At 41.7% G+C, this 20,770-nt stretch overlaps 1 protein-coding gene across 2 annotated transcripts; it reads left to right on the plus strand.

Annotated features, from left to right (window-relative positions):
- The first annotated feature begins 11,662 nt into the window (after window positions 1-11,662).
- LOC148646134 (3-oxo-5-alpha-steroid 4-dehydrogenase 2-like) lies at window positions 11,663-20,142 on the plus strand. Of its 2 annotated transcripts, none has more exons than XM_088610205.1 (5): window positions 11,663-12,174; window positions 16,166-16,329; window positions 16,705-16,806; window positions 17,349-17,499; window positions 18,540-20,142. In XM_088610205.1, the coding sequence occupies exons 1-5, from the start codon at window positions 11,900-11,902 to the stop codon at window positions 18,604-18,606; spliced, it is 759 nt and encodes a 252-aa protein (XP_088466331.1). In that variant the 5' UTR covers window positions 11,663-11,899; the 3' UTR covers window positions 18,607-20,142. The 2 variants fall into 2 exon arrangements, with proteins under 2 accessions (XP_088466331.1, XP_088466330.1); XM_088610204.1 differs by lacking the exon at window positions 11,663-12,174 and adding an exon at window positions 14,558-15,069.
- Window positions 20,143-20,770: the final 628 nt, after the last annotated feature.

The raw sequence follows: 20,770 nt of genomic DNA on the forward strand, positions 1-20,770 counted from the left end.
AAAACCACAACTTTCAAAAAGGTAATGGTGACAAAAAAGGCTGCTCAAGTTATCCAAGTATAACTAAAAGCAGAATAGAAAGAATTTTCATGGGGAGAAGCAGGGGTTAGTAAAGTACAGAAAACTAACACCTGGACTGTGCTGGGAACTGAGTAATCTTTTTGGGTTGGCTGACTGACCAGCGTCCAGGGCATGAAATCATGAACACCCCTGACTTGCGGAGAGTCGCTGCCTCATGACTGTGGGCCCGGCCCTCAGGTGTAGAGGAGGAGGAGGAAGCTTCCCCCTGACTCCCTGAGAGTCACTTTGAGAGACGCTGCCTCACGGCTGGGTAAGGCCCTCAGGGGATAGAGAAGAGGAGAGACCTCCCTGACTCCCCGAGAGTCACTTTGAGAGGCACTGCCTCACGGCTTTGTTAGGGCCTCAGGGGATAAAGAAGAGGAGACAGACCCCCTGCCAGTAGTGCTTTTATGCTGGAAATAATTATTTTTTGGATTCACATTAGTTGTATGCTTTCATTTGTTGGAAGGGCAAGGAGACACAAAGAATCACCTTTAGGGGAGCGAACTTACCTTGTGTTTATCAGTACCTGGTGCCAATCCAGTGCAATGGAAATAAATGTGACCAAAAATAAATTGTGGGCAACCTGTTCAACCAATAATACTTCATTGTCAGTCTGCAGAGACTGTGGAGCATTTTGAATATCTGGGAACACACATTGATCACGTTACACTGAGAATACAGATTACAGATAATATTTTTTATAAAGCAAATTGGAGGCTGGTTTTAATTCAAAGGCTGAAGACTTTTAATATTAGTCAAAGTGTCCTAGAGAAGGCTTGTGAAAGCCTTGTTGAGAGTATCCTGACATTTAATGTGACAGTTTGCCATGGACATCAGGGGAAGGAAGATAAAATCAATCTGTCTAGCATTATGAGAATGGCAGGGAAGAGAACTGGGAAACAGCAGGCCCAGCCTGGTGATGTGTGCCTGAGTTCAGCTCTCAGAAGGGTGAGGATTTTCACTGATCTCTCCCTTCCACTCTGTCCTCAGTGTGTACCACTCCCGGCAGGGAGAGTTACGCTACGCCCCCGGAAGACTCGTCATTCCACCTCGCATTCCAGCATGGTTCCCAGTTAGCCAATTTCACACACTCCTCTGTGCTCAGTATTAGGGTTTTCCTGGCTTGAGCAACTATCTCTTTCGCTGGAACTTCCTACTTGGTAAATGGCTTCCTGACCCTGGTTTGTTCCCCGACTACGTCTCCTGGTTTTGCTTTTGGCACTTTACTGATTGCTCTGGCTGTGACTCTCGGCTTCCTCGCAGCTTCTGGCTCCACTTCCCGTTCTGTACTTTTGCCTGGCTTGTTTACCTATGGCTTTCGGACCTCGGATTGCTCTCTTGACTACACCTTTGGATGTTGTTCAGATTTTTCTGCATAGGGTCCTCAATACTATTCCCTAACAGGGAGAGGGTTCAGGGCACTAAAGTCAAGCAAAAACATTTATAAGAAGTCCCCTGTGCAATAAAGCTGTATAGTGAAGGTAATTAAAGATAAGATTATTTTATTAGCAATTTCTAGCATTAGTAATTTGTCTTTTTCATATACCCCAGCTTGCTTTCCATGAGACACAGACGGGGAGAGAAGCTTGGGGTCAGAGCACAGGGTCAGCCATTGTACAGCACCCCTGAAGCAATTGGGGGCCTTGCTCAGTGGCCCAACGGAGTAGGATTCCTCTGCCAGCCTTGGGATTTGAACCAGCAACCTTCCATCCACAGCTGTAGATCCTTAGCCACAGTGCCACTGCTCCGCCCAGTGAGGAGCATTCCCTCCCACTTCCAATTAACCGATCTGTCATGTACTGTTTTGATTTTATGTAACTGTATCTGATTGTATATGACCTAAGTGATTTTTACGTTTAGCTTTCTGTACATGTTTGATTTACTTCTCATGGAAGAAGCCAAAGACAAATTTCCACAGTTGTGGACAATAAAGTATCTACCTAATATGCTTGCTGCTGAAGGCTATAGTTTGTATGCATCTATACTATGCAAAAGGGGCATACGGAGGAGTCATCTGTTTCTGCTAGTGAGAAAATATGCCTGAAGCAGCACGTTTAAGATTTTCCTATACGTTTGCCTAACCCAGTGAGAACGTGTCACACCCAGACTGGTGGCAGCACACAGCCCATGGCTGCCACGAGAGACCACAGCAATCTCATGAGCGAGCACATTTCTCCTGGGGTTCCTTTCTGTTCAACCTTCCCCCTCCCCTGCCAGCACCCTATCATCCATTCAATTTAATCTGGGTGTCCTGTTTGATTCCCGAAACACCACTGGAAAGGTGCTCTGTCATTGAGCTCCTGATACACTCAGCTCTGATGTTTAGTCTCGCTACTGGTGAACCTGAATCACAAGAAGCCCGAGACCTCAAACCTGCATGGAATCCTGTCCTGCCAGCTCCTTTCCCTGGGGGTTTGTCCTGTCCTGTTCCTGACCTGTTTTCCAGATCCTGTCTATCTTCTGCTGGTCAGCCATTTCTCGCTTCTCCTCTGCAAACCATCAGCCTGTGGAAAACATTGAGTTCCAGCTTGTGGATTCCCTGCTTGTCTGAAAGACATTTTGGTATTTTGGGGAGGTATCACATTCATTAATTCCCATATATAATAATGGTCTGGTGGTCTGCTTTAGATGATCTTGTTGGACTAGCTACAGTACATAATGTAAACACCATGAAAATGAATATGGGTAGAAATATTTTTAATTTGCAGGAAAGATCACCAAAGAACATCTGCTTTGAAATGAAGCTATACACCAACTGTGTATTAGAGAAACGTTATATGACATCCCCCCCCAAAGATCTCAAATGTTTTTATTCCAGGTAATTTATGTATGAATGCACTGCTTGCATAAAAATAAAAAGAATCTAAAATCTCACTAAAATGAATTACTGCAGTTTGTGGTGTTGTAACAGAAGAAATAAGGTTCTTGATCCCGAGATGAAGTAAAACAGATGAGTTTATTGCATGCAAGGAACAATAAAGCCGAAGTCTTGTTTCCCGCAAGAAACAACAAAACCGAAGTATTGTTCAACGTACTGGTACAAACTTTTGGGTTATATAGTGTTTTCTTCTCCGTTTCTGACGTCACTCGGTCTGATGGTAAAGAGGGGGGTTCATGGTATTTGGCCAGTTTACGATGTTCTGGACAAATGGTCAGTTTAAGATTACACCCAGGGGGGTTCCTAGCTTGCATATGCAATCCTTATCAGTTAACCCCCTTTCCTGCCATAAACTCCAGCTTGTGATTTAGAAGTCTAAACCCCCTACAGAAAGGATTAAATTCAAACCCCCGTCTTCACATCTTTCTTCATTCCCCCCTTATAAAATATGGCATACGTCAGTGTAGCCTATTTTTATACATACAATGTCAGGGCAGATCTTTCCTTTCTTGGCGAACAGGTATGTATTGCCATGACATTGTACGTTCCACGGTTATAGCAAGATGTGATACATGTTTTGTACAAGTGATAGTTACAATTATACACATAAAACAATCCTAATCCTACAAATACATAAAGTCCTAACCCAGGACCCAAACGCAGACAGCCATGTGGAGATCTATCGTCAGGATCTTGGAACAGCAATATTGACCCAACTCCGATTATAATTTTTTTGGGCTGAATAGATATGCCAACACCCGGAATGTATTGATACCATATTCCCAGTAATGCTCCTCAGGCCTAACAAGCACACTGTTGGTCTAAGGAAGCATCAGACACAGAAACGGTAACAACATCCTTCTTTCTGTTCACTCAGTCTCTGGTGCCGTGGGTCGGTGAAAGTGCGATCCAGCGATCTCATCCTGTCACTCAGATGGCACAGTCAGTAGTTGGTGGCACTTGATATGGTCCCTCCCAGCAGGATTGCAACGTCTGGCAGGGTATCTCTTCTTCATCTACACCCACTCGCCAGGTATCCGGTCGTGTCTCCCCTCTGCTGGAGGTCCCCAAGCGTCCGGCACCTGTTCATGAGCCCTGTGCACCGCTTCAGTTAACAAACCTACAATACTTTAATAGAGAGTTAGTAAATTCATCAGTGCGTTAGCCAAACTTGGCCTCCAGGGAGTTTCTTTGGCTGCCCGTGATGATCTCAAATGGGCTCAGTCTCACAGTTCTGTTTGCTCCAGCCCGCAAACCGCACAGGACTGCAGGTAGAGCATCTACCCACAGTGTTCCTTCAGTTGATATTTCCTTAGTTGGTCTTTCAGACTGTGGGTGATGGGGGCAATGTGACTTCCAACTTACCCCTAGTGAGGCTGGGACACCTTCCCAGTGTAGTATGCCCCTAGATCAGTATCCAAGGGGCAGGACAGTCCGTACCACGGGATCATCTTTGTCATACACTTGGGTATGTGCCAGCCCACATCCCATCATCATACAACCCCACATTCTTTACACATTTGTTCTAACCACTATTAAACATCTATTAAAGGCCTCAACCTGAATTCTCCCTTTTCCCCAATAGAGGTTTCACAGGGGTCTTAGACTCCCGCTTTCCCAGTGCTGCTCGTCTGGCATCTGCATCTGCATAGTTGTTCCCTTGAGTTACTGGAATTCTTTATTTATTGTGTTATTTACACCTTACTCAAGCTGCTTCTGTCGGCAGCTGTAAAACTACAAATCAGTTCAGAGACAAGCCCAGTATTCTCAACTGGAGTCCCTGCCGTTGTGAGAGAATCCTATTTCTCCATAGCCATCCAGAATTGTGGCCTACATGCAACAAATACATACATTATATACATATACAGTAACCCTTTAACATCTTTCTTTTTACAATCTCCCATCAGTGCTCTTAACTGGCTTGCTGCGCTGAGGCAGTGGAGGGGCATTTTTCCAATTGTTAGCACCTTGAATTCTGTTGCAACAGCTCAGCCTGTTCTCTGTTCTCCCTCATGCATCAGAGAGGACCCATCAGTAAACAGTATTACATTTCCTTATATTTTCACAGTCCCCCACTTTTTGGCTACAGCATCTAATGGTATAATAGTGCCTACCCCCATGCTCCTGCGTCAGCACAGCTGCCCAGAACCCATTTTCCACACTTACATACAAAGAATGGTTGATCCCTCTGAGGAAACCCCAGTCTCAGCACCTGTAAGAGAGCTTGTTTCAAATTATTACAGGCGGCTTTTGCTGCTGGAACCAAGGCAATCTTGTCCTTGTACTGCACTCCCCCCTTAAGCAGATCTGTTAAGAGTTGTGCACCCCGTAAAAACATTGCACCCAGGCCCTGTTATAATTTCACAATGCTAGACACAAAAGGGCCTTATCATAACTGCTTCTATTAGACACTCTAAAGCTGAAGCAACTCAGACTTGTGGGTTTCCTCGTCAGGGGAAGCACTCAGAATACCATCAACATACTGAGTGATCACAGTCAGTTGAAGCCACGTGATACCCTGTTCTGGATAGTCATTCTTTGTAATGCATAATATTCCAACCCAATAGATCTGGGATAAAACCACCCATTCAAATCTGGTACTCAGCAAGTAAAACTTGCTGCCCCAATACTCCTGTGGCCTCCTGCCGTCTTCCTATATGCATTACTCTATAGCACACTGTTGAACAGAGGAGTGAAACAAGCATGACAGTAGTGCTCCAGTATCCCCTGACAGAGAAACCAACACTCCATTAACAGTACATTTTTATCCACTGGACTGGGACAGATTTAGGGAGGCTACAAGGGATTTACAGGATCTAATCGTTAGGTAAACAGATTTTCTCACAAGACGTTATTCTCCCCAGTCTCGATTCTAAACCTACAGCGTTTCAGCATGTCTGGTTTCGAGACATTCGAATAAAACCAAATTGTTTCCACTATTGCAACTAATTGTATAAAAATACTAAAACTGTTTAACTACTTTTACGTCCACCTGTACTGTACTTATACGTTTCAGACGCTCTTATATTTTCCAATCTCCTTAAGTTGATTTTCGTCAAGTCTCTTTAGTTACGTCTCTAGCCAGTCCCGCTGGCTAAACACACTCACACCGTCATTTAGTATACCAAAACTCACAGTTACACACATACATGCCGGCACACAAATTCATAAAACACACATACACATCGAGAATATATTTTTCTCTTCGTACTACAATGTGCTGTATTCTTGTTTTACTTCTATATTAATCCTTTTCATTCCTGAAGCGCACTCCAGGTTCGCTGCATTTCTAATTTCGGTTGCGGTGCTTTAACCCACCGGTCAATATCTTCCGGTTTTGCATTTGATCTTATGGGGGAATCAGGGAAGGTAGGTGCGAGTGTGGACCCCCCTCGACGGGGTGCTAGACACTTAGAGTGACGCTGTCATCAACAGCGCCAGCCCCCGCTACATCAGGCCCTCTCCCACTTAGGGTGAGAGTACAGGTCTGCGGGCGCCCTCTGTTTAAGAAGGGAGTCCCTGTTCCGTCTCTATTACACTCGTACCAGGTGTCATCCCACTCAGACCCCCCGTCTCCATATGGTCACTGTGGGAATTGATCCCAATTTTCATTTCCTGCCTGTCTGTTCCCCTATGGGAGAGCAGGATATAACACATTAACTAGTGCAGTGCGACCAGGAACTAATTCTTCTTTTAGTTTCTGATTCTCCTGCACTGCCTCTTTTCGCTTTTGTTTATACTCTTTCGTAGCGAGTAAAGTATCTTTTCTTCCGGGTTTTTGTTTTCCCCGTAAACACACTTTTAAGTCACATCCAAATTTCTTTTTTTTTCTCATGTATCTGCCACCACTGGTGCCGGCCGTGCACCAGGGTGGGAGCTACATGCTTGTGCTTTTGCCAATCAATACTCATATGCTTTCTTTACAGGCGTCTTCGCCCCAAATTCCCTCTGACAAACTCAGCTTTTCCCATATTTTTCTCCTTCTTTTCCGTCAACTTACACTTTTCCGATATATAAACGGACCCTTCCACCACTTTCTCAAACCATCAGTTAGCACACATGTTCGGTCTCTTTTACTTTTATCGTGTGTGAGGTAACAGCTCATACAGTAAGGGGATGCTTTCACTTGAAAAACGTGTGCATTCCTGCACTCATTCAGCCAAGGGCGTCTGTTACCTCCAGATCTAAATACCTCTCAGAGACTTTAGAGAGGACTTACACCGCACTGTTCACAGGTAAGGAACGAGACCTCGAAAACTCCCTTTCTTGATCAGTAATTCACCATCCCCAGAACGCCAGCATCGCTGCTTTTGCCCCGGGGTGGATTTACGCACTGAGCTCAATCAGGGCGATCCTCGGGTCTCAACGTCCTTTAAATCCTGCTACTTAATGCTTTGCTCTTTTATTATGAGGTGTGTTTATGTTAGTGTCGTGCGTGTGTATATGTATTTCACAAACAAGGAAAACACCCAAAACATACGTACATAGTGTAACGCTTACGGCCGACAAGCACTGTGTGTAAGAGCCGGCGTACCAGAGCGGGTGACGTCACCGCCCTTCCCTGTGATAGCAGGACCACAGCTACTGGGCTGAAGAGAGCGTTACAATATATATATCTCTTCTACTCCTGTTTCCTTTAAAACAAAAAACCACGCTACGCCAATCCGTGCACGATCAAGGCGTAGCTAATCTCAGGACCCCGGGCGCAATTATGGCCCACACCAATCCTGGATTATACGTGCATTTAATGCACCACTTGCTCTAGAACCCCGGGCGCAATTAAGGCCCACACCGATCCTGAGCCTCAGAACTCCGGGCGCAATTAAGGCCCAAACCAGTTCTGACCTTCAGAACTCCGGGCGCAATTAAGGCCCACACCAGTCCTGAACTTCACGGTAAGGGTCCAAAACCCGTTCAAAAACTCCACGCGCAATTAAGGCATACACCAGCTTCGAACGCCTGTACACAATGCCGCGGAACCCCTGCCAGACCAAATTCTGGGCTTACAGCAAACAACCCATTACATACACCGGTGTCTTCCCCGGGCCAGAGGAATTCAGAAACTCACGTTTACTCCGTCATCTCGGGCGATTCTCGCAGGGGGCAGAGATTTCCCAATCGGTCAGAGAGAGTCCTTACCTCTTAGTAATGTGAGCGCTGACCGTCTCTCCTCCGATGGGAAGTTCTGCGCCTTCTGGAGCATCGACTACGCCAAATTTGTTGTAACAGAAGAAATAAGGTTCTTGATCCCGAGATGAAGTAAAACAGATGAGTTTATTGCATGCAAGGAACAATAAAGCCGAAGTTTTGTTTCCCGCAAGAAACAACAAAACCGAAGTATTGTTCAACGTAATGGTACAAACTTTTGGGTTATATAGTGTTTTCTTCTCCGTTTCTGACGTCACTCGGTCTGATGGTAAAGAGGGGGGTTCATGGTATTTGGCCAGTTTACGATGTTCTGGACAAATGGTCAGTTTAAGATTACACCCAGGGGGGTTCCTAGCTTGCATCTGCAATCCTTATCAGTTAACCCCCTTTCCTGCCATAAACTCCAGTTTGTGATTTAGAAGTCTAAACCCCCTACAGAAAGGATTAAATTCAAACCCCCGTCTTCACATCTTTCTTCAGTGGTATTTTAAATTTAGAGTTTTTTGTATGTGGTATGTTGTTTTAAAGAATTATTGTCTAATAAAATAGTATGTATGAATTGCTAGACTTTGTGTTTGTCAGATACTTCAGTCAAAGTCATTGAAGAATGTGAATACTTTTTGTGCAAATTAATGAGCATCCAAGGGGCATTAGTCTTTAATAGTTCTTTGAATAAACTAAATGTGTGCAAAGGAGAAGAATTCAGGAGTTAACATGGAAACCATCAGTTTAGACTGTAGTTTTCCTTTTAACCAGCTGTGCTAAATAATGCAAGAAACATCAGGGGTTTTAAAGACTGACTAACGAAAGGACTACGGATTACGATTTACAGTTTGCGGCTTGGATACGGAGTGGATTTGTGTGGATATACGGACCTAGGAATTTGGATTGTTTAAGGACAGAGAGAACGGATTACGGATTGGGATCGGCAAATGATCGGACAAAATTAACGGAGAAGAGCCATGTGGTGTGAGTAACATCTGGTTTATACTACCTTTTCCCCCGGTGACACAACACTACTAATGCATGATCACACTTTCTGAACTAACAGGGCTCTTCCTAGTCCAACTCTTCTAGAGCATTAAAATATATTTTATTCCCCTTTTCGTTATCTGCTCTGGTAATATGCTAGTCAGCATGTGCAAGATTCCTATTTAATATTCCCCTTGGGTGAATCACTACACAAGCCATAGGCTCATAAGAACTCCACCCCTATCTCATTGCCTGCCTTGCTTACTTTTCAAAATATGCCACTGGGATCATCTTGTGTTTTCTGCAATTATTGTGAAATGTTTGAAATTTGATGGTCATTTATTTTATGTGCATGATAAATTAAAAGCATATGCTCTCCCACGCATGTGCTCCCTTCTGCTACTCTTCTGCAACCTGACTTTTGAGTCACACTTACATGTTTAAAACTTCTGAAATACAAGTAATTCAGACAACAAACTGACAGAATCATTGTCACCAGACCATTCAATATTATGTGAGCGTCTGTTTAGAGGGAGCTAAGTGTTCAACATTATGATGTTTTGTTATGCTTCATTACTATTTTAATAATTCTTCTAATTATGCAATTCTGTTAAATTGTCAGTTGGGTGTTTATTGATGCTTTCTCTGATCTCTTGGTTTTCATTCCCAGAGTGATCTTCTCTTTACTAATATCCGTGCAAAATTAGATTTTCAACACTCTTGCATGGAGTCTAATCATAACATATGAAGTTTGAGTTTTGCAGGTAGGAAGAATTGATTATCTGGCAATGGGTTTTCTGGTGGTCCTGCTGTGTTGATGAGTTTAAGCCTTGATGAGAGCAGTGTCCTGGGGTCTTCCTGTGCTGTGACCTGTCGGTTAAGTCTTCTGTAGTCTGTTGTCATGTACCCCACATTTCTGGCTTTTTTCCAGTATATATTTTTTAGATATTTTCTGAGTGCAGTATGGTGGTGCCAATGTTACAGTTTTGTGGATCAATGCTATGATTCTGACCTTGGGCATTTGAATGGAGTTTGTATGTTCTTCTTGCCTTGACATGGATTTTAACCTGCTGCTTCGTGCTGGTTAGGTATATATATTGGTATCCTGTGAAGAGGAAGAACAGAGATGTCTTCTCAGTCCTGCTTTCCACCTTGTGTTTAAGGAATAAAACATTTGGTTTAATGTAGCTTGCAACAGGATAAGTATCTTCCTGATAATGAAAGAGTAGATTTTCTATCTTTGTCTTCTATCACTTAATATCAGGGGTCTCTTTTTGTTGAAATAATGTACTGACTGGCAATTATGTGACTGAACATGTGTTAGAGTAGATACACATTCTGTAGTTCATCCTGTATGCACCACCCAAGCATATTTGATGAGTTGTTATTATGAATATTGAACTGTTACTTCAAAAGCTAAGTGAAAAATGTAAATCATGCATGAATCAATATCTCAAACTGTGAGTCTTCTGGAGGCTGCTCAAGGTTAGAGATGGTGCAGTCCTGATGTTTTTAGGTGTCTTGTTTCATCAGACGAGAGTGTCATTCTTAAATGTCATGGAGGAGCAAATCTTTTGACCTGTTGGTAGGATTTCAGGATTTGTATGAGTTTGATGTTGAAGTCATGAAGCAAAGTGATGTTTCGGATACGAACCTTTTTTAAACGCATCCTTCCTTAAATCCTTGTTTTTAAAAGATCATGATTTTTATTTTTTATTTATTACTGAAGCTCAAAGAATTACAAAACAAATGTGTAAATAAAGCGTATTAGATGAGATCAGTGTGACATTCCTGGATGCAGAGGAGTGAAGAGTCCCCTGTGTGAGCATCATGCCTGCTGGAATCTTGTTTTCAGAGACTGAACACTTTTTGTGTATACACAGTAACATCTTAAAATGTCTAGGATGTGCATAGCTGCAATGGACATGGAGGCAAGAATAATCTCATGTTGTATTCCCCCAGAGCCTTCCCACCTTTCCTTCCGAGAGGACTTCCCCAGGATGTAGCCATTTGTCAGCAACATCTTTCCTGCCTGTTAGTCTCAAACAGGAATAGGCCACAATGGGTAATCCCTTAAAGACGTTTTTCTCTGTTTCTCCAGTCCGTCCGTCTTCCAAGCCGATCTGCAGTCCGTTCTCTCAAACCTTATTCAATCCGAGTTCCAAAATCCGTAAAGTACCACATCCAAATCACCGTCGTATCCAAATCACCAACCGTAAATTGTAATCCTTTATCTCTTCCGGCAATCCATTCTTCTTCAATCCGCACAAACACTAACCTGATTCCTCTATCTTCTCCAAAACGCATTTACCTACCAGCCTCTGCGCTGGTTCACTGTTTCCGGGGCACATATATTTTGTTTCCTGATGAGACTCACCTGTGTCTCATTGTTTTTCAGAATAAGCCCTGCCAGCTGGTTTCTCTTGGCGACCACTTTGCTCAGGTCTAAGTCGAGTATATTGAGCAGGTCGTTCCTGAAATACCTGTCCTGCATGACCCCTCCCCTCCTCATCTCAATACAATAACATTTGAACAATTACCAACAGATGGCTATGAAATGACACATCTGCATGTTCTCATCATTGCACGCATTTGAAAAACAAGCAAAGTCATCCTAAAAGTTCATCCTGCACAAGTGTATGAGGAAACAAAACAGCTTAGGAAAGCCTCTGGCTCACTGAGTGGCGTCGTCAGAGGAGCCTTCTCAAATTTCAGCCCTGAAAAGGATTTGAAAACCTGACGGCATTCTTTTTTCATAGCAGGGCAGTGGGGGTGTGAACCGCTGTAAATACTCTCTTCACTCCAATTGTATTCTCACTCAGCCATCCCAGTGGGAAGATGTTGTGCCAGGAGAAGTTAGCACAGGGCTACAGCTGGTTTTTGATTTTTTTTGGGATGGGATATATGGTCCGGCAGAGATCTGCACGGACTCCTTATGGGCGCTATGCTGTGCCCTCAAAGGACACCCGGAAAGTTCCTGCTAAAGTAGCCTGGTTCCTCCAAGAGCTGCCATCATTCCTGGTTCCTCTTCTTCTGTACTATGCAGCACATGGGCTATGCACAACAGGCAGGAACCTTCTCCTCTTGATGTTCTGTGGGCACTACTTTCACAGGTATGGATTCACATTCTTGGCAAGCTGAGTACCTTGGGGCTGAGTGAGGTGTGCTTCATTCAGATGTCTCTCATCTTCAGTGGGGTCTGTTCTGTGAAGAGTTGGTGAATGGGCACTGCTATGGGCTCTAAAGCACATAAAAATACAGTTGTAGATTAGGGGTTGTGCAGCCTCATTTTCGTAGTTTCCCTAGTTTTAGTAAAGCTGAACCTGAAAGTCCAACAGATACCACTAATCAAGAAATGCGCAGAAAAATATGTTTTTTAAGAATGTTTTTCCAGTTACATTCGTCTAGATCTACAGGGTAATATTACTGACTTGGAAAGTCAGGTCATTTGCCAAAACCACTTTATGCGATACGGTGACGCGGGGACTTGGAAAGTATGAATTACAAATTGAAAGAATAGCTGCATTTATTTAACATTGTTTGCCCTTCATACTGCGCGTGTGAAAACATGATTTCATAAAATACATGGAGGCTGCAAATGGAAGGAAGAAGCAGTTTGCTTTTCACATTTTTTTCATTGTAACTTCAAATTACAATCTTGTACATAGTTCTTAAATAAAAACGTAAATCAGACATTTTGCATTCTGCATTATGTACATGTCCACATTTCATATGTGGTACATGGCAGACTGCAGCTGAATGAAAACTGGAGGAAGCAGTTAGCACTCAATCTTTTTAACCATGGTGCCACATTAAGGAGCTCACAAGAAGAGCACAGCTCTACTGAGAAATTGGCGACACTGCCCCTTACTCCCACCCAACCCCCATTTAGTCTTCTTGATAAAACCAGCGTCACTTTCAGCACAAATGGGTGACCTTTAAAAAAAGCCAAGGTTCTGTGTGAGATTTCTGTTTCTGAAAAGAAGACAGAAACAACACTGTGAGAGAACATAATGGTTGGACATGCTTGAGTGATCCAGCAACACGATTACATTCATGATAAACGCATAGACCAAAGACTGTCTCACCTCCTTAAAACCAAACAAAGACCATTTCAAACATCCCAGCCGGTTTCCTCGGTGTTTTGACTGTAAGATAAATGCATTCTGGCTTACAGCACTTTTATTACAGAATTGAGTCACTCTATACACAATTCTTAGCACAAACATCTTAAATTCTTACTGCAAGGGGATGATTATTATGTTTCACTGATTCTGATTGTTCTGTTAAACATTTCTTCCTAATGCTAATGCATGCTTCTCAGTTTGTCTGAGTAAAGGTTCTTAACTTTAAAACTGTAAGCTGCACCTGTACCCAGGTTCCACCTGCACCCAGATTACAGTTTACTTGTGCCAAGACCAGCCTGCCCTTTATCTACCGAAAGATATTTAATCATACTACCTATTGCCTTTAAGTGTTAACCCTCTTCAAGTGATTTGTGTTTAAGTGTCAGTTTCAGAAAAGAGTTTCTGATACACGTCTGATACTCCCTCCTGTTTTCCCTGGTCCTTTTCAGTTTTACCTCTCTGTGTCTGTGCATTTAATACCATCTTCTCCAGAGGTGCTCTAAGAGGGATAACTTAAGGATTTCATACCAGTTGGTTTAGTCCGTGTTAAAGATTACTAAAACTGTTTGGCCACCTGGATTGTCTGTTGGCCATTGTGAATCCTCAAATGAGACAATTAGATAATAATTAACCCTTAAACTTTTATAGTGCTTTTCTGGAAAGTCCACTCAAGGCACTTTACAGGTAACGGGGACTTTCCTCCACCTGGATAAAGTGACAGCAGCCCAGGTGCACCACCAGTATGCTCACCACACATCAGCTGTTAGTGGGGAGGAGTGATGAAGCCAATTCATAGATGGGGATTATTAGGAGGCCATGATTGATAAAAGCCAGGGGAAGATTTGGAGTAACACCCCAACTCTTTTCAAGAAAAGGCCTGGGATTTTAAATGACCACTGAAATTCAGGACCTTGGTTTTATGTTTCATTCAAAGGACAGCATCTTTTTACAGTATAGTGTCCCCATCACTATACTGGGGCATTAGGACCCACACAGACCACAGGGTGAGCGCCCCCCTACTGGCTCCTCTATTACCTCTTCCAGCAGCATCCTTGGCTTTCCCAGGAGGTCTCCCATCCAGGTATTGACCAGGCTCACATCTGCTGAGCTTCAGTGGGCTGCCAGTTGTGAGTTGCAGGGAGATACAGCTGCTGGCTAAAAATGGTTGTCTTAAGTAAGAGAGTATTGTAATTGTGATGGGAAAACAAAGTCCTTATCTTCCCCCTCATGTAATAATATTTATGATTGATCCCAAACTTGTCTTTGAGTGACCTGGCAACACAATACACTTTGTGAGGGTCGATCACTCCAGGATAAGAGCAGTTACTGTATGTGTAAGCAATTGTATTTATGTATTTTATAGAATTGGAAGCTGTACTAATGTACAAATGTCACATGTCTCCTTCTGAAAACCTATTTAGCGACAAATAAAAAACCTGGTTTTGAAACAGGGTTCTTGAGAGGGTTACTCAAGATTGGACCCATATCTCTTACATAAAAGGTTGCTCAAGTTTCCTTTTCTGTTACTGGCCCTGTTCTTTAACCACTTCTCCGTAAATTCAGTATCTGAATTGCATGGTTCAGACTAGGAGTAAGAATGTTTTGTTGCCAAAGCCTGTTTGTTTCTTATAGCTTAATCTTAATTTTTGGAGGCATTGGATTTAGCTACAAACAAACAGTTTCCCAAGCCCCTGGGCGGTATGGCAGATATGTAAAGCAATCTGGGGCTCGTAAGTCGGTTTCAGCCAGGGTTGCCTGGCTTTTGCAGGAGTTTCCAGCTTTTTTTGTACCTTTACTGCTATGGTACACTGCAGGATACGAGACTTCTGCAGTAGGGAAAGCACTGCTGCTCTCTCTCTTCTGCGGACACTATTTTCAAAGGTATGAGCTTCTGGATTTAACTTTTCATCCTGTGTATTAAGAGAAGAAATGACTGTAGCCTTCTGTGTGACCATGTTTCATGCTCTCCCTATGCCTGTGTGGGTTTTTACATCCTGTCAAGGTTCATTGGAATCTCTAAATTTCCCTGTGATGGACTGGCATCTCACCCAAGATGTAGTTCCAACTCAGTTTACAGTTACCACCTAAGTATAAAGTTCTTACTGCAAATGAATGGATAGATGTAAGGAGTAGAGATATTACTAATGTTTTTATTTTTTATTTTACGCTACTGTATGAATAAAAATAGCATTTCCTTTTCTTGCTCTTTCCTAACAATGTGTATTCACTGTGCGTGCAGATGAGTGTACCAAACGTATTTTTTTTTCTTAGCTGAAACCATATGTGCATATTTGTGGTGCATAATTCATATTTACACCCTCTATAAATATAGAGTAGTTTACTTATGAGAGACTATTTTAAGCAGGCTTAATGTTTGCTAAGTTGTGTAATCATTCCAGACTGTATTAGTATAACTGAGTGCCGTTTAAGAGCCCCTTTGTTTGCATGTGGGATGTTAACACAGAAACAAAACGCGGAGTGTCACATCATAATGGGGGAAGACAGAATATTGTCCAGATATCCAAGGTAAACGATAAGCAAGCTCAACCATTCTGGAGAAGGCAATTAAAAATAAAGAAGATCCAGTGCCAGTTTCAGTTGGCTGTCCATCATCATGAGGTTCAAGGCTGATGGCATTATTGCTGCTCCTCCAGATGTCAGCAAGCTTTACCAAAATGTGTAGTTGGAGAACAAATTTGGCAATTAAAAGGCAATACTGGGAATCTTAGGAAAGACCTCATGAATCTGGTGTCTGTGGCCAAGGACCATTGCCAAACAGTTACTAGTTGACTTCTAAGACAAAAAGGAACCAAGTTCCAAACATTACCAGTATATTTTAACCAAAAATCTAGTGACTTCTGTCGGGAAGCTTAAGTTTTGGAACCTTTGGTCTTTACTGAGAGATAATACAAAGTTTTATATGGCTCAATGACCAAATGTCTGAGAAAATCTTTGTTTCTGTTTTTACTCCTGCTAGGACTTTCATCTACGCTTTGCTCAACAAAGGTCAACCCTTCCCACTCCGCATCATGATATCAGCAGCGATATTCTGCACTGTGAATGGCTTCTTCCAGGGCCACTACATGCTGTACTGTGCACAGTATGATGATGCCTGGCTCACTGACATCAGACTTATCCTTGGTGAGCGTGCATGGAGATTAGACAGTGAAAGCGTTAAAATGAATCTGCCCTTTCAATCTGAGTGGTAGAAATTCTAACCAATGTGTAAAATAAATGCTCAGGGTTTTTAAAAACAGGTTTAATTGTCCCAACTATAAATGTAATAATTTTTGGAATTTCTCAGGGATTAAAAAAGTGCCAACCTACTTTGTTGAAAATGTCTGAGAAACCCTGAAAAAAGTGTATTATAACTCTTAGTCATTGTTGAAATGAAATCTTTAGAAATTTAATTGAGTTTTAATCTTCTTCTCCACCAAATCTATCATAATAATGATTAGTAATCAAAAATGTATTTTTAAGAATGTGTTCTTAATTATAGTCTTTTGAATTTTTTAGGTTTAATTTTGTTTGGCCTGGGCATGGCTATAAATATTCACAGTGACCATATTCTGCGCAATTTGAGGAAACCGGGAGAAGACCATTATAAGATTCCAAGAGGTAACAGTTTAGCAGTTTAATCCCTGGGCACCTGCTGCATGTGGACAGATGCGGACTCTGCTATATTTATATCGTTGAAGTTCTGTGCTGCTCTTGGGCTGCATTTCAGGAAACCTAAGTGTTTTTCTCTTTACCGTGTTTGCTAAAAAATACAAATGTGCAAACACTAGTATATCTGGAGCAGATAATAACTGTGGCAAAACTTTGTACACACACTTTGGACACACAAGATCTAAAGCTTATAAAATGTCAATTCTGATTTAAGCACTGAACATTGCAAAGCATCATTACAAGACAAACCCAGTATAGCCATTGCAGAATCTACATTCGGATGATGCACTGTATGCTCCAAAGTATTCTATTCATCTGAAGTGGAAGGCTGTTTTTTGTCTCTGTAGAGGGGATTTCGGTGATATGCTGTACGTTTGCGTTTGCATTTCAACAGTATTGGTTTTATTTTATCAGCCTCAGCATCGCAAGTTGTGCAATGTCTCTTCTTGTGCCAAAAACAGATAAGCTCTGTCCTCATTTTTTTTTTTAAGGTGGCTTGTTTGAGTATGTCTCAGGCGCCAACTTCTTTGGTGAGATTTTAGAGTGGTTTGGCTATGCCGTAGCGACCTGGTCTCTGCCAGCCTTTTCTTTTGCCTTCTTCACCACCTGCTCCATTGGGCCCCGTGCCTACCACCACCACAGGTACGTACCCGAGGACAAAGTCATCCATCCAACCTCCGACTAGTTGAGAGGCGAGACGACGCGCTTCGTGTACTGTGTTTTAGATGTCATCTGCTGTCAGAATTCCAGAGGAGTAAAACAGTACTTAATACTGCGTGTTCTTTTGGTGGAATCCTGGCTTGTGCTTCCTGCTCACTATCTGTTCATCTGGCGACATTCTGTGGAGCACGCTGAGTTGAGGTTATGCAGCTGAGTTACATTACAAGGCTTTTAAACCTGTTCCTGCTTGTCAGGCAGACAAAAACATTAGGTGCCAACATTGCTTTGAAAGAGATAGCTGAGAAAAAGGTTCATACTTGTTTGCTTCGTCTGGAATTCTGCTAGCCCTGTTTTTCTTTGCCCCCTGCACCTTGATTTGAGATATGAATGTATGAGTACAAACAAGACAGGACTGTTTGACCCATCTTATTTGGTATCAAGCATATTGCTTTTATCTGGGAGCTGTAGTGCTGATGTGGAATACATTACCTTTGACGGTGCCTACACTGAAAAAGTCTTGTACTGGGAGCGGGGGGGGGGGGGGGGGCTGGAATATATTGTAATATCTGTGACATAATAAAGCGTTACCTTAGCTTTTCTTAGAGGGTTGTTGTGTACAAATTCAGTGCAACAGAATAGTCATGCACGAGAACACAAACACATTTTTTCTGGAGCTTTAGCTTTCAGCAGCCTGAGTAGAATACAGTATAATGGGCAAAGCAGGCTGGGAAAGCTATTGACCATTCAATGGACATGAATGGGGCAGGCCATAGAAGCGAATGGTGGGAGAATGCATCCAGTTTACAAACCTGCAAACTGGATTAAGAAATTCACTTTTTTTTCTAAACACTGAAGTTCAAATTCTGCATGCTCACACTACTCCAGGCCCTGATTCTCATTTTTGTGACTCATGTTGTGTCAAAAACTACCTTTCAGTCATTTCCACCCTAGTATGTCGTGATCTTTTCACCAGTGAGTCCCTAAGTTTAAGGCCTTCTGGTATTTTCTCCTCTCACCTCCAGGTTCTACTTACAGAAATTCAGAGATTATCCAAAGACAAGGAAAGCTCTGATACCCTTTATTTTCTAAGAAGTTAGATGCTCCTCTGGTCATTTGCAAAGAAGGAGAGTTCCAAGACGAAGCTTCACTGGCAGATGAAGAAGATATGGACACAAAGTTGAACACAATCTGTCTAAAAAACAGTTTGTGTTCTGAGAATAACGAAGACATGAGACGGATCAATATGTTCTGTTACTGTAAAGAATCTTCATGTTTCCTGTTTTCATAAGGAAGGTAAACAGGAGGTTCCTGAGGCTTATATATATATAAATTTATAATAGATAAATAAGATTCCAATCAAAGACATTTGTGTGTGGGTTATAGTATGAGCTGTTTACTCGTTTCCTTTGTAAGGGGTTAAAAGCCTAAGCCTCAATTCTCACCTCAAACCTCAAAGGTTTAACTTTACAGGAAATTTACAGGTTCCTGTCAAGGTGACTCCTCGGGTGTACAATACTTATCAGGCGCTTACTGATTCTTTGTTTTGTCAAACTTCAGGAATTCATTCAAAATATTAACAGATCAATTTTCATCTTACTTAGAATATTTTAAATATTGTAGAACTTTGCTCCCCCTGCCCAATATTGTACTGCATTACTGCAGTCTCAGCCTTGACACCACCTGCCTCTGCTTCCTGTTGGTCACCCTAGAGAAGGGGTACCCCATCTTCTCTTTCACCACATGTCCTGCTAACCGAGAGTGCAGTTATATTCTCTCTCTATCCCCCTCTCTTTCTCTCCCCTGGTGACTAGCACTCTGGCTGCACTAAAAAACACAATAAAACCCCTTTTATTGGAGATGACTTTCTCTGTCTCCAGCCTCTTCTGTGCGGCTGTCCAGCTGCCAAACTGGAGTGTGTGGTCGTTTACAGCAGTATCTACTAGAATTAAATTTTAGTAGACAGAAATAAATTAAAACAAACACAAACCAGAAAAAAAACTGATTAAGATTACTCGGCACTTACGTTTTAATATAATATTTATTTTCACTGAATATTCTAGTTATTTTCTCTGTATCTTACCACCTGTTGAACTATTTATGAAACATCAGTAGTTCTATCAAACCCAAATTAATATGAAGAGGGGTGATTCAAACAGCAGACTTCACTGGGGTAACCCATCCTGTTGAGAATGACAACCCATCTGAAAGATCTATTCCTGAAAATCTGTTTAAAACTCCATTTTTAATATTCAATAATTGAATTATGCCAGATAATCTGTTATTTGTTTGGTGTTTTCACAGAAATCACTATTTTGTTACTAATTACCTTGGTTTTTAGTGGTTTTTCACCAGCCAGAAAAACGTTCTGAAGTAGTCACTTAATAATGCTACTCATTGTCCAATGGCTTGAGTACTTCTCTAACTGCTTTTGTCAAACTGTGACTGTGAAGAGCATCCATAATAAAAAAAACAGGAAATAATTAGCTTAAATCATGAAGTGTTAAAAGATTATATGATTTTTAAGTGTGAATTTTGGTTTTAACTAAATGGTATATATTAAAGGGTGATGTATTTTAATTTGCAGTTGTCAATCTCCCCAATCTAAAAAATAAACATTACTGATTACTTTTGCATTTTTTATTAACAGATAGCAAAACTATAGTCTGTGGTGGCTGGGTGAATAAATATTACACACAACACTGACACTGTATAATAAATATTATACACAAAACCAGACTGGATCGGGTAATGTTGACAAGTTAAATAAGTGCACATTTGCTAGCATTTTCACACGCAACTCTTGTGAAGATATTGGAGGGTAAACCAGACAAAAGACCAAAATATTATTTTTAAAACCCACTCTTTAGTGGAACAATCTTTTTCATGTAATAATACATCATTGTGGTACAAGGGCTAGATGTTCATATTATTTTTCTATGATATTTAGGTCTGAATCACTAAGTACATAACGTCAAACCTAGACATATTAGGTAACATCAATAGGATTGTTTTCTTAAACCAGTTAGTGCCTTGCTTTCATTGTCATTTCGTGCAAAGAAAGTTTATCATTAGTATCTGAAAAACACTGAAACCAAGATACCCACATGCGGGTACTAATTCGATGCACTTAACCTTTTAAATAATGTGAATAAATAAGGTTTCCATCTGCCTATTTATGGATCTTAGAACATTTATTCCATCCCAAGTGGGAAACTATACTAATTGATTTAAAAGGGCAGGCATTAATTTGTGA

Source organism: Lepisosteus platostomus, chromosome 17, assembly GCF_059453375.1.
Source record: "Lepisosteus platostomus isolate fLepPlt1 chromosome 17, fLepPlt1.hap1, whole genome shotgun sequence".
Lineage (NCBI taxonomy): Eukaryota > Metazoa > Chordata > Actinopteri > Semionotiformes > Lepisosteidae > Lepisosteus > Lepisosteus platostomus.